The sequence below is a fragment of the Leucoraja erinacea genome, chromosome 13 (genome assembly GCF_028641065.1).
Source record: "Leucoraja erinacea ecotype New England chromosome 13, Leri_hhj_1, whole genome shotgun sequence".
Lineage (NCBI taxonomy): Eukaryota > Metazoa > Chordata > Chondrichthyes > Rajiformes > Rajidae > Leucoraja > Leucoraja erinaceus.
In genome coordinates this window covers 51,924,697-51,939,467 of record NC_073389.1, presented here as the reverse complement: position 1 = coordinate 51,939,467, position 14,771 = coordinate 51,924,697, and the positions used below count along the sequence as shown (strand labels likewise).

General features: G+C 45.5%; 1 protein-coding gene across 6 annotated transcripts in view; it reads left to right on the top strand.

The window, feature by feature from the left end:
• LOC129703041 (amyloid-beta precursor protein-like) overlaps window positions 1–14,771 on the top strand; it is a 162,891-nt gene that overhangs the window by 122,393 nt on the left and 25,727 nt on the right. For all 6 annotated transcript variants that reach the window (XM_055645225.1, XM_055645229.1, XM_055645224.1 and 3 more), the window contains 4 exons: window positions 9,090–9,223; window positions 9,750–9,824; window positions 10,154–10,312; window positions 14,370–14,498. In XM_055645225.1, the coding sequence (XP_055501200.1) occupies window positions 9,090–9,223; window positions 9,750–9,824; window positions 10,154–10,312; window positions 14,370–14,498 (497 nt within the window). The remainder of the gene's footprint in view (window positions 1–9,089; window positions 9,224–9,749; window positions 9,825–10,153; window positions 10,313–14,369; window positions 14,499–14,771) is intronic.

Below are 14,771 nucleotides of genomic sequence, written 5' to 3'. Positions count from 1 at the left end.
GACGTCAACATTAAGTTGTCTCTATACAATGTATTAGCAGCCTACCCTGTAATGTAACCACTATGCTACCATTTTATCATATAAACCAGGCTAAAGTTGATTGAGAAATGAAGATGTTGATATGAGCAAGGTTGCGGCATTGACAATGGAATGAAACATAGAAAATAGGGTGCAGGTGGAGGCCATTCGGCCCTTCAAGCCAGCACCGTCATTCATTGTGATCACGGCTGATCGTCCCCTATCAATAACCCGTGCCTTGCCTTCTCCCCATATCTCTTGACTCCACTAGCCCCTAGAGCTCTATCTAACTCTTAAATCCATCCAGTGATTTGGCCTCCACTGCCCTCAGTGGCAGGGAATTCCATAAATTCACAACTCTCTGGGTGAAAACGTTTTTTCTCACCTCTGTCTTAAATAACTTCCCCTTTATTCTAAAACTGTGACCACTGGTTCTGGACTCGCCCAACATTGAGAACATTTTTCCTGCATCTAGCTTGTCCAGTCCTTTTATAATGTTATATGTTTCTATACGATACCCCCTCATCCTTCCAAACTCCAGTGAATACAAGCCAATTTGTGTTTAGAAGCTTGTTAGAAGAGTGTTTAGAAGCTTGCAACAGTGAACCATTTGTTCCATATTTCTGTTCTAGTACCCCATCACTTAAAGTTACTGGGAAAATGGACCACCACCCATTTTTTTTTTTACAAAGGAGCAGAAAATGTATTGGGTGTTTTAAAAGCATGTGTCTGACCTCTCTCACCATAGCATTCTGGAGTTTAAGTAACTTGATGCTCCAGACAGCATTCAGAGTGAATATGGTAATCTCTCCGTTCAAGGGCAGGCCATGACACAACCTAAAAAAAAGTAATCTACCACATACATATGTAGATTAGCTAACTGACCTTCACTTCCACAGTCAGTAGAAGTCTTTAATTTCAGAAAGAAGTGACGGATATCCAAATGTTAATGTGCAGAAATCAAAGATATACGGGGTCATTTCTAATATGTGCCCATTGTATTTATAGTACGAGTCCTACATTGACTTGTTTCTCTTCTTGTTTCGACTTACTCCAATAAGCTTAAATCGCATTTTCCCTTAAAATCCAGTAATGCCTCGTGATTATATTTACCGTCATGTTTTAGAGATCACAAACGGGACTCAAGGGACTGAGCGATTGGGAGAGGTTGAGTAGGCTGGGACTTTATTCCTTGGAGCGCAGGATGATGAGGGGTGATCTTATAGAGGTGCATAAAACCATGAGAGCAATAGATCGGGTAGACACACAGAGCCTCTTGCCCAGAGTAGGGCAATCAATAACCCGAGGGCATAGGTTTAAGGTGAAGGAGGAAAGATTTTATCGGAATCTGAGGGGTAACTTTTGCACACAAAGGGTGGTGGGTGTATGGAATGACCAGCTGGAGGAGGTAGTTGAGGAAGGGACTATCGCAATGTTTAAGAAGCAATTAGACAGGTACATAGATAGGATAGGTTTAGAGGGGTATGGGGCAAACGTAGGCGTGTGAGATGGAACGTGTCGGTCAGTATGGGCGAGTTGGGCCGAAGGGCCTGTTTCCACAATATAGCCCTATAATTTGGTCTTGTGTCATTCAGCACATTTGCACTGCTGCTTTACCTACCCACACGTAATTTGGCTTTTGATATTTGCCCAGTTTCTACCCTGGATTTTCACTGTACCTGGCAAAATACCTGGAAAATGGACCACCCTTTTTTTTCCAAAGGAGAAGGAAATGTTTTGGTTGTTTAAAAACATGTTTTAAAACTCAGTTTCAGCCCTGGAAGTAAAGAGCGCAGGAGGCTTAGATAGAGTGGATGTGGAGAGGATGTTTCCACTTAGTGGGAGAGTCTAGGACTAGAGGTCACAGCCTCAGAATTAAAGGACATTCCTTTTGGAAGGAGTCGAGAAGGAATTTCTTTAGTCGGAGGGTGGTGAATCTGTGGAATTCTTCGCCACAGAAGGCTGCGGAAACAATGTCAATGGATATTTTTAAAAAAGCAGAGATAGCTAGACTCTTGATTAGTACGGGTGACTGTGGTTATTGGGAAAAGGCAGGAGAATGGGGTTAGGAGGGAGAAATAGATCAGCCATGATTGAATGGCAGAGTAGACTTGATGGGCTGAATGGCCTGATTCTGGTCATATCACTTATAACCTTATGAGCAGGACTAACCTATCATACCAATGGCGTTCTATTCAGCCTTGGCTAGACACATCCATGATTAGTTTTATTCATTCCCTTCCAGTGATTCTCCTGTTGAGTAATGAATCCTATCAATCACTTGCACTCAGCTACTCAGTTGTACCCAGATCACGCCTAGCTGTGGTTTGCTGCCACCCCCACACAGCTGTCTCTGAGCGTCTGCCTGGGATCAATCTTGGTCTGCTCCTCTTCCCAGTTTGTGCACTGGTTATGTCATGGATAATAAGCCCATATACTCTGCAGATGAGAGGTTTCTGTTCCGCAGTCTTGTGCTGTAATTAATGGAGCACTGATTCCAAATGACAAGCTTTTTAAAAATATTGAAGACACAAGCACCTGTGCGCGGGACGGTGGCACAGCGGCAGTGTTGCTGCCTTGCAGCGCCAGGGACCCGGGTTCAAGCCTGACTGTACAGTATCAAGCTGTCTGTACAGAGTGTGTATGTTCTCCATATAACCGTGTGGGTATTCTCGGGGAGCTCCGGTTTCCTCCCGCACTCAAAAGACATACAGGTTTGTTGGTTGACGCCAAATGCTGGAGTTACTCAGCGGAACAGGCAACATCTCTGAAGAGAAGAAATGGGTGACGTTTCGTGTCAAGACCATTTCGGGTTGAGACAGGTTTGTTTGGAGAGAAGGCAGGCACGGGGTATTGATTGGGGACGATCAGCCATGATCACAGTGAATGGCGGTGCTGGCTCGAAGGGGCGAATGGCCTCCTCCTGCACCTATTTTCCAAGTTTGTAGGTTAAATGGCTTCTGTAAATTGTCCGAGTGTGTGTAGGATAGTGCTCGTGCGAACGGGGTGATCGCTGGTCAGCATTGAGTCAGCGGGCAGAAGGGCCTGTTTCTGCGCTGTATATCTAAACTAAAGTAAAGCACCTAAACACAAAATTTTAAACTCAGAACATAAACTTTATTTGTAATAAAAATGTATACAAAGCAAAACCTGTGCAAAAACTCTTAACACATTCTAAGTATCTATACATTTAATATTTCTAGTGTCATGCTCAGTTTTTGCACCACTCCGCTCTGTACACAATACAACATTGCCACTCTTGGTCCCCTCGAGTGATATCCCTTCTCTCGTTTGAGGCGGATTCCCCATGGGTCTCAGCCCCTCAATGTCCAGCAGCAGAAGGACCCTAGACTGTGGTCTTTCCCGATAGAGCCGTCACATAGAAACAAAGAAAATAGGTGCATGGGGAGGCCATTCGGACCTTCGAGCCAGCACCGCCATTCATTGTGATCATGGCTGATCGTCCCCTATCAATAACCCGTGCTTGCCTTCTCCCCATATCCCTTGACTCCACTAGCCCCTAGAGCTCTATCTAACTCTCCCTTAAATCCATCCAGTGATTTGGCCTCCACTGCCCTCTGGCAGGGAATTCATAAATTCACAACTCTCTGGGTGAAAATGTTTTTTTTTCACCTCAGTCTTAAATGACCTCCCCTTTATTCTAAAACTGTGGCCCCTGGTTCTGGACTCGCCCAATATTAGGAACATTTTTCCTGCATCTAGCTTGTCCAGTCCTTTTATAATTTTATATGTTTCTATAAGATCACCCCCTCATCCTTCTAAACTCCAGTGAATACAAGCCTAGTCTTTTCAATCTTTCCTCATATGACAGTCCCACACCATCCCAGGGATCAATCTCGTGAACCTACGCTGCACTGCCTCAATCACAAAGATGTCCTTCCTAATCACAAGGATGTCCTTCCTTCACGTTGGCAGCCCAGAGCTTCAGTGCGTCCCAGTCAGCACGCACTCCTGCAGACTTCCATGTTTTATTGAATGAACCTGTCACACAGAGTGTACCATTGCAACCTAGCAGGTATTTGTCCATCTGCCTTAATAATCTAATCTGAAGAAGGGTCTCGAGCCAAAACGTCACCCATTCCTTCTCTCCAGAAATGCTGCCTGTCCAGCTGAGTTACTCCAGCATTTTGTGTCTTTCTTCTTAATAATCTAGAATGTGGCCAATAAATCTCCCTATTTGTCCCCATTTGTCTGATGGTGGGGGACCAAAATTGTTTTTAGGGTTCATCAAGTGACCTTGAAAGGTAAACCCTGCCTCTTGCTAACGGAGTTTTTAAGAAGGAACTGCAGATGCTGGAAAATCGAAGGTAGACAAAAGTGCTGGAGAAACTCAGCGGGTGCAGCAGCATCTCTGGAGCGAAGGAAATAGGCAACGTTTCGGGACGAAACGTTGCCTATTTCCTTCGCTCCAGAGATGCTGCTGCACCCGTTGAGTTTCTCCAGCACTTTTGTCTACCTTTTTGCTAATGGAGTAACCTTTCTTGCGCTGTTGAATAAATCGTGTAACGTTATCTCTAAGCCCAGTTACTTGCTTTGTCATGCAAGTGAAATAAGTGGCATGAGACGATTTTGCCCCGAAGGTTCGTTGCACCAAGTTTTTCTCTCGGAGGTGAAATTTGGTTTCCTGTTTCTTTAGAAGGGAAAGAGATTCAGCAGACGCATATTCCACACAATGGGCATGTTTAATCTCCATCTCTCAGGGTTTTTGGCAGGCGTTCAAATTTATTACTGACCCGAGACAGTGATTTGTCTCCATTACAGCTTCAAACACTCTGCAGCTTCAAAGGCTTGGGATGCTGTATTCAAATTAATTTGGGAGTATGATGTCAGTCAGAAACAATCTTGCTAATGGGGTAGCGTTTTTACGAAAACGCGGCTCCGTGTCGCAGCGGGTAGAGCTGCTGCCTTACAGCGCCAGGGACCCGGGTTCGATCCTGACTATGGGTGCTGTCTGTACCGAGTTTGTGTGACCCCGTGGGTTTTCTCCGGGTGCTCTGGTTTCCTCCCACTCCAAAGATGCGCAGGTTTTGTAGGTAAAACAGTAGGTAGGTAGGTGGGTAGGTGGGTAGAGAAAAACATTTTTTACACAGAGAGTGGTGAATCTCTGGAATTCTCTGCCACAGAGGCCAGTTCATTGGCTATATTTAAGAGGGAGTAAGATGTGGCCCTTGTGGCTAAAGGGATCAGGGGGTATGGAGAGAAGGCAGGTACAGGATACTGAGTTGGATGATCAGCCATGATCATATTGAATGCCGGTGCAGGCTCGAAGGGCAGAATGGCCTACTCCTGCACCTATTTTCTATGTTTCTATGTAATTGGCTTCGCTAAAAATTGAAAAATGTCCCAGTTGTAGGATAGCGTTAGTGTACAGGGGTGATCGCTGGTCCGTGCGGTCTTGGTGGGCCAAAGGGCCTATTTCCCTGCTGTATCTCTAAAATCTAAAGACATGTTTTGCCTGATATCAGTTCTCCGCACCTGCCGTATGCTCCCTTTCCTTTGTTCCAGCCTTCGCTCCTTCTTGACATTCATTCTCTTTTCCCTCTCATTTAATCCATAGCGACAATCCATAGCAACCATTATCTTCCAATCTAACATTTATTTTGTCTATATTTCATTCTTGGATGATTCCAATTATTTATAAATGGCGCCCTGGGCTTCGACAAAACCTCTCTTCCACTACAAGATTAGTACTTTCTACTTCATCCAAAACCATTGCAAACATTTTTTTTTCTCCTGGGAATTCTAAGATGCCACAAATGGTAGATTTATAGAAAGTGGCGGTGTTTTACATCTCTGCCCAAGAAGCATGCCTGTTTGCTTCTGACTACATTCTTGTGACCAAGCTTGTCGCGTGTTAGGTGTTTGCCTTTCTTCATTTCTTTCCCCCACGACACTCTTCTGTTATGTTTTGTAGTTGACTAGTCACTCCTTTTTATTTTTTTATCAAAAAATGTATTCAATTATTAAAAAATAATATTGGCACTACAATAAAACAAGCCAGAACCCACCACCATAAATACAATACAAACATATATCCATAATAAATTATTATACAATTATGATACAATCCATATTGAGGATACATTCAACACCCTGCGGAGCCCAGCGGTCCCGGAACTCCCTCAGGGTGCCCACAGACAGGGCGTATTCCCTTTCTAATCCCACCCGGGCACGGACGTAACCCCGGAAAAGGGGGGTAGTCACTCCTTGGCAAGGCTCAGATCTCCAGAGGTATTTGCGTTTGTTGCCGTTTCCTCGAGCCATTTTGTTCTTGCTTTATTCTGACCTTGGGGACTAAACGATACCTGGTTGTCTCAATATTTAACATACCCCCATTTTATCCATCATTATCACAAGGGGATATTAAGATTCAAATCTGACGTTTGTAGTTTGTAGTGGATTAAAACTGAGTCATAGAGAGTCATACAACGTGGCAACAGACCCTTCGCTCCAACTTGCCAACACCGACCAACATGCCCCATCTACACTATTCCCACCTGCCTGCGTTTGGCCCATATCCCTCTAAACCTGTCCTATCCACGAACCTGTCTAATGTTTCTTATACGTTGCAATGGTCCCTGCCTCAACACTGTCCTCTGGCAGCTTTTACACAAACCCACCACCCTTTGTGTGAACTGCATTCACTCCAGAAGGTTTTGAATGTCACGGGCATTTTGCATACCAATGATTTGTTTGATGGTCTGAAATAGGGAAGCAACTACAACAAAAGTGTAATTGGAGTTGAAAGTGAAATTGGCTGGCACATTGGCACAGTGGCAGAGTTGTTGCCTTACAATGCCAGAGACCTGAGTTCGATCCTGACTATGGGCGCTGTCTGTAGGGAGTTTGTACGTTCTCTCTGTGACCTGCATGGGTTTTCTTAGGGATTTCCGGTTTCCTCCCGCGCTCCAAAGGTGTGCAGGTTTGTAGGTTCATTGGCTTGGCATCGTGGTAAATGTGTGTGTAGGATAGAGTTAGTGTGCGGTAATCTCTAGGGGCTAGTAGAATCAAAGGATATGGGGGGAAGGCAGGCAGGGGTTATTGATTGGGGACGATCAGCCATGATCACAATGAATGGCCGTGCTGGCTCGAAGGGCCGAATGGCCTCCTCTTGCACCTATTTTCTATGTTTCTAATCGTTGCCCGGCACTGACTCGGTGGGCCGAAGGGCCCTTTTCCGCGCTGTTATCTCGAAAAGATTCACTATTTCATGGAACATATAACCATTAAACTTACAGCCTGTCTAACCTCTTCCAAAATATGTGCGCGCTATCTGCCTTCTTCAAATCAGAAAATGGGTTTTTTTGGCTCAGTTTAGCTTCAGGTCAGATCATCAGCTAAAGTATTGAGACAATCTATTTGCAGTTTTTGCCAGGCATTTTATTTCACCACCAAACAGCAGCCTACATTGATGTTGTGTTTTTAATGTCGAACCTGGCCTGAAGCATTGGTCTACGAGCAGTGACCTCTGCAGCGCTATAAATTCCGTGAGTGTAGGATGCGAGTGTATCGATCAAGGAGATAAAGTTCCTCTGCACCGTGCATTCAAACTGTGTCACACAGTGGATGATTCCACTTCCCTGATACTGTCACCATAATATATACCCTACAATGCTGAACGTGGAGCTTTCTGGTTTTAAGTGGGGCAGGCAGCGAAAATGAATTCAATTCTGGGGTGAAATATTCATAGCACGTAAGAATGAGATATCGCTCGTGAATTTCTACGGGGGGCAGATGTGATCGTATGGTTCGAACTTTGTGATGGATAAGGTACAGAATGGCAATCTTTGATCCGAGATTTTTGGAAAGCTTCCAAACAAAAGCTTCTAATGCGAATTCGCCGTAAATTACGCTAATAGAATTTGACGCTATATGTGTAAGTAGTTTGAGAATTGCAGGCAATAGGCGTGCAGTGAAATTTAAATCAGGGCGAGCTTTAGAAAAGAGCCGAGGTTAATGGCAAAGGTAGACACAAAATGCTGGAGTAACTCAGCGGGACAGACAGCATCTCTGGAGGGAAGGAATGGGTGACGGTGGAATTAATTGGATGGTCTACTTTAAGCTCAGGAGAACGAAGGTTTCAATGGAGCGGCAAGCTGTAGCCATTTTGTGTCTACATTTGATTCAAACCAGCATCAGCAGTTCTTTCCGACACAAACTGAAATTAATGCTGGATGTTTTAGCACATACAGGCTCCAGGCAATATATAGAATGCTGACTTTTTAAGACGATACTAAATAATTAGTCCAAATAAAATCTTTTTCTCATACCACTTCTTCTTCTTGCGTATGGCGTGCACAGCCTAAAGTTGGAGGTCAACTTGTTGTCTTTGATCTTTTTGTGTGTGCATGTCGGGTTGATTGCATTAGTCGAAACAGGGTGGACCATGTGAAGGTTGCAATCTCCCCACCCCTTTTTATCACTATGGCAATGCCACCAGGAAAAATAACTACAATGTCTTAAAGGAAAATCGCATCATGTACGGATTAAACGGGATTCTTGAGGGTGATAAACAATTGAGGGAGTGTGAGAGGGTGTCCCTTTCACAACCGAGCATTAATAGGTGCAGGAGTAGGCCATTCGGCCCTTCGAGCCAGCATCGCCATTCAATGTGATCACGGCTGATCATCTCCAATCAGTACCCCGTCCCCGCCTTCTCCCCATATCCCCTGATTCCGCTATCTTTAAGAGCCCTATCTAGCTCTCTCTGGAAAAGTATCCAGAGAACCGGCCTCCACCGCCCTCTGAGGCACAGAATTCCGCAGACTCAGAATACAGTGGAATTAATTCGATGGTGTACTTTAAGCTAAGGAGAACGAAGGTTTCAATGGAGCACCAAGCTGTAACAAAATTCAGCGAAATATGTATGTGCAGGAGAGCTTGAAGATGGACCACAAAGGGAGGTTGTTCCTTGTATCTTGTGTGGAGTGATGAGTGTGGGAGCCTCCCGCTGTGTGATATCAGCACGCCAAAGGCTGGATTGAGTTGAGCTTTGGGCTGGTCGCAACACTTCCCCAGTGAAGGAATGACTTTGTCCCTTGTGCCTTTAGTCCCCACAACAGCCGCCAGCACTCCCGATGCTGTTGACAAATATCTCGAAACACCCGGTGATGAGAACGAGCATGCTTACTTTCAGAAGGCCAAGGAGAGGTTGGAAGCCAAGCATCGAGAACGCATGTCAAAGGTAGTTTATCTACACATTTTTTTTTCCCCCATTTTCGGATGGATTATTAATTATGCTTATGGGAACCAATTTAATTGACGTCGTCCAAAAAAACAAAGTGCTGGAGAAACTCGGCGGGTCAGGCAACGTCCGGGGGGGGGGGGGGGGGGGGGGGGGGGCAGGCAACGTTTCGGGTCGAGACCCTTCATCAGATTTTTTTCGCCACACTAACCCCCACACGCAATGAAGAAGGGTCCCAACCCATAACATTATCTCCCGCTTCCTTCCACGGATGCTGCCTGACCCGCTGAGTTCCTCCAGCACTTCCTTTTCGCTCAAGATTCGAGCATCTGCAGTTTCTTTGCGTCTCCGTCTTAATTGATTTTGTCACTAATGTTAATATGTGTGTGGATTCAAGCAAACAAAACATTTCTAGTTGTACTCGCATAAAATATTCTAGCCTTCTGATGGAAATGCTAGTTTTTTTTTGGGGGGGTGGCGTGGGGAAAATGGAATCTGTGTTTGTAAACGCATTACTGCTTTTTAGATAATGAGGGAATGGGAAGAAGCTGAACACCAAGCTAAGAACCTGCCCAAAGCCGACAAAAAAGCTGTCATTCAGGTAAATGTGGGCCTTTTCTTGTCCTCTGTGCAAAGTTCATGAGTTCGGATACGCATTGTTTTTCTTTTGAAGCATGGACATAGTTTTTGAAAGGGAATTAAATGCATGACTCGTTTTAATGCTTTAAATCATGAAGATTTATCCTGCATGCGTGCGTTATAAACCCCCACGACACAATGGCGGCTTTGTACGTTAAGACGCGCAGCTCCGGACTGTTACTGTAAATCACTGCCGACACTTTACAACCTCTCCCTTGAATTAAAAATTGGAAAGCAGTGACATTTATTTTATTGGGGGCCTTTTTTTTTTTCCTCCTTGTGTTGTTCAAGCGTTTCCAGGAGATGGTGGAATCGCTGGAGCAGGAGGCAGCGAGTGAGAGGCAGCAGTTGGTGGAGACCCACATGGCGAGAGTGGAGGCCATGCTGAATGACAGACGTCGCATCGCGCTGGAGAATTACCTTGCCGCACTCCAGGCAGACCCACCACGGGTAAGTGAGGAACTCTACAGGGACAGCCCAACCACTCACTAGCATAGAAACATAGAAAATAGGTGCAGGAGTAGGCCATTCGGCCCTTCGAGCCTGCACCGCCATTCAATATGATCATGGCTGATCATCCAACTCAGTATCCCGTACCTGCCTTCGCTCCATACCCCCTGATACCTTTAGCCACAAGGGCCACATCTAACTCCCTCTTAAATATAGCCAATGAACTGTGGCCTCAACTACCTTCTGTGGCAGAGAATTCCAAAGATTCACCACTCTCTGTGTGAATTTTTTTTTTCTCATCTCGGTCCTAAAAGATTTCCCCCTTATCCTTAAACTGTGACCCCTTGTTCTGGACTTCCCCAACATCGGGAGCAATCTTCCTGCATCTAGCCTGTCCAACCCCTTAAGAATTTTGTAAGTTTCTATAAGATCAATCTTCTAAATTCTAGCGAGTACAAGCCGAGTCTATCCAGTCTTTCTTCACATGAAAGTCCTGACATCCCAGGAATCAGTCTGGTGAACCTTCTCTGTACTCCCTCTATGGCAAGAATGTCTTTCCTCAGATTAGCAACTGACATATTGCTCACTGGAGACCCCTTGGTTAGTTTAGAGATACAGCATGGAAACAGTTGGTTAGTTTGGAGATACAGCATGGCCCACCGACTCCATCCTGACTGTCAATCACCTGTTCACACTCCTTCTTCTTTTCGTGTCCACCTGGTTACAAATGTTGGCCTTGTCCGTCCTGAAAACGACGCAAGCTTCCGGTGACAATCAGTGGAAGCCATCACTTGTCGCAGTAGATGATGGTGGTAGCTGAATTAGCTCAGGATACTTCAAGTCTCCAGCCCCGCGACACGGACGCCTCTGCTATGGGGTCACCTGTTCACACCAGAAGATAGACACAAAGTTCTGGCGTAACTCATCGGGTCTGGCAGCATCTCTGGAGAAAATGGATGGCCAGGACCCTTCTTCAGAATCTTGAGTCTTATTTCTTATTTCAGAACAGTCTGAAGATGGGTAGCCGTCACGAAACGTCGCCCGTCCTCTTTCTCCAGAGATGCTCCCTGACCCGCCGAGTTACCCCAGCACTTTGTGTCTTATCTTCGGAGTTAAACCAGCATCTGCAGTTCATTTCTATACACCTGTCACACTAGTTCAATGTTATCCCACTTCCCCACTGCCTGCACTCTGGGGAATTTACAGAGGGCCAATTAGCCCGTTTTGCGATGTGGGAGGAAACCGGAGCACCCGGAGGAAACGCATGCAGTTACAGGGAGTTCGTGCAAACTCAACAAAAACAGCACCGAGGGCAGAATCGAACTATGGGGTTTTTTTTGCGTTTTGAGTCACCACCGTGCCACCCTGGTTGCTTGGGAAAACATTCATAATGAATTTTATGGCAAAGAAATTCTGTGCAGATTTTTTTTTTGTTGTTGAAATTAATTAATAAAATGCCTCTCTGCAATTTTGCAGTTTATCTATGCTCCATGAGATGATCGGCCATATATTTTACGGTCATTTTTTTAAGCAACAGTGCTAGCATGCAGCAAAACCTCTCGGGACTATCCATGGGAGAGTCCCTGTAGTTTCTTAATGCATTCTCAATTGAATACCATTCATCAACGTTGAAAGACATTAGCGACGCAGTGGTGCTGGTTTCCGACGGGGCGCGGTGACAAACGCACCACACATCTCTGTCCTCCATGCTGCTGGCAAACTCCTCTTTTGTCTCTGCACATGTGTCTTCCATCAACGTCTCCAGCGTCATCTTGATCGGCCGTCCCGGGTCGCGTCTTCCACGGGCGGGTTTTCACAGCACAACCCTGTTTGCTGGTCATTTCTGGGTGGCCGTGGCAGTGACCAGCGAGCCTCACCCTTCTCCACATGATCTTCTCGGTCAATAGACAATAGACAATAGGTGCAGGAGCAGGCCATTCGGCCCTTCGAGCCAGCACCACCATTCAATGTGATCATGGCTGATCATCCCCAATCAGTACCCCGTTCCTGCCTTCTCCCCATATCCCCTGACTCCGCTATCTTTAAGAGCCCTATCTAGATCCCTCTTGAAAACATCCAGAGAACCTGCCTCCACCGCCCTCTGAGGCAGAGATGGTCAGAGGTGGATTCTCCCCGTAGAGCTGGCCGTTGGTGATGTGGTCCCTCCAAATGACATTTTGAACTTTTCTGAGCATTTGGGTGTAGGTACCATCGAGAGACCTGAACAGTGCCACACACCCATACAATAATACGGTCTCTACAGTTACATGGAAGAATCTCAGTTTGAGACCCTTTTAAGACATTCGAGACGTCCTGATTTTCACCATGTATTGGGTAATTGAATCCCAACTCTCCTAAGAAAAAGATGTTCATAACGTACAGGAACAGAACTAGGCCATTCGGCCCATCAAGTCTACTACCATTCACTCATGGCTGATCTATCTCTCCCTCCTAACCCCATTCTTCTGCCTTCTCCCCATAACCTTACTAATCAAGAATCTCTGTCAATCTCCGCCTTAAAAATATCCATTCACTTGGCCTCCACAGCCATCTGGCAATGAAATCCACAGATTTACCACCCTCTGACTGAAGAAATTCCTCCTCATCTCCTTTCCAAAGGGGCGTCCTTCTATTATGAGGCTATGGCTTCTGGTCCTGGACTTTCCCATCGGTGGAAACATCCTCTCCACGTCCACTCGATCCGGGCCTTTCACTGAGGAGGGGTGAGACATCCAAGGAAAGGAAAGAAGAGGTGGGGCACTGCAGTTAAATAGAACATGGAAGAGTACAGCATGAGAAAAGGCCCTTCATAGAAACATAGAAATTAGGTGCAGGAGTAGGCCATTCGGCCCTTCGAGCCTGCACCGCCATTCAATATGATCATGGCTGATCATCCAACTCAGTATCCCGTATCTGCCTTCTCTCCATACCCCCTGATCCCCTTAGCCACAAGGGCCACATCTAACTCCCTCTTAAATATAGCCAATGAACTGGCCTCAACTACCCTCTGTGGCAGAGAGTTCCAGAGATTCACCACTCTCTGTGTGAAAAAAGCTCTTCTCATCTCGGTTTTAAAGGATTTCCCCCTTATCCTTAAGCTGTGACCCCTTGTCCTGGACTTCCCTAACATCGGGAACAATCTTCCTTCATCTAGCCTGTCCAACCCCTTAAGAATTTTGTAAGTTTCTATAAGATCCCCTCTCAATCTCCTAAATTCTAGAGTGTATAAACCAAGTCTATCCAGTCTTTCTTCATAAGACAGTCCTGACATCCCAGGAATCAGCCTGGTGAACCTTCTCTGCACTCCCTCTATGGCAATAATGTCCTTCCTCAGATTTGGAGACCAAAACTGTACGCAATACTCCAGGTGTGGTCTCACCAAGACCCTGTACAACTGCAGTAGAACCTCCCTGCTCCTATACTCAAATCCTTTTGCAATGAAAGCTAACATACCATTCGCTTTCTTTACTGCCTGCTGCACCTGCATGCCTACCTTCAATGACTGGTGTACCATGACACCCAGGTCTCGCTGCATCTCCCCCTTTCCCAATCGGCCACCATTTAGATAATAGTCTGCTTTCCCACAATGTCTGTACTGAACATGATGCCAAGATGTCTGTACTGAAAATGATGCCTCTGCAACCTCCAGAGTTACAGAGAAAACCATCCAAGTCTGGCTCCAGTGGTCTAGTCTGAAGAAGGGTCCCGATCCAAATCGTCACCTACCTATGTTCTCCAGAGATGTTGACTGACTTGCTGAGTTTCTCCAGCACATTGTGTCCTTTTTTTTTGTAAATCAGCATCTGCATTTCTGTGTTGAAACTCTAACCTATCCCTGTACCTAATGCCCCCAAATCCAAGCATCACTCTGGTAAAGTTATCTTCTGTTAAATATTTAAATGCCTGGTTTAAACTTGTGTAAACTAGACTGTATTAAGAAGAATCAGATGTGCGCTCTTGAATGTGGAAGCTTTTACCTCGTCCTAATGTGTGCAGGGTTTTCAGCAACAATTTAAAAAAAAAACTCTACCCAAATAACTCCTCTGTTTCATTCCAGCCCCGACATGTTCTGAATGCATTGAAGAAATATAGCCGTGCTGAACAAAAAGACAGGCAGCACACCCTGAAGCACTTTGACCATGTCCGCGTGGTTGATCCCGAGAAGGCGGCTCAGATCAAATCTCAAGTAAGAGCACGGCCGTAAAATTGTAGCTGACTGAAATCGTGGCTAACACAGTTCAACCTTCTTTGCAGGTTTGGATCTTTGGAAAGACTGGATAGACTCGGCTTGTACTCGCTAGAATTTAGAAGATTGAGGGGGGATCTTATAGAAACTTACAAAATTCTTAAGGGGTTGGACAGGCTAGATGCAGGACGATTGTTCCCGATGTTGGGGAAGTCCAGAACAAGGGGTCACAGTTTAAGGATAAGGGGGAAATCTTTTAGGACCGAGATGAGA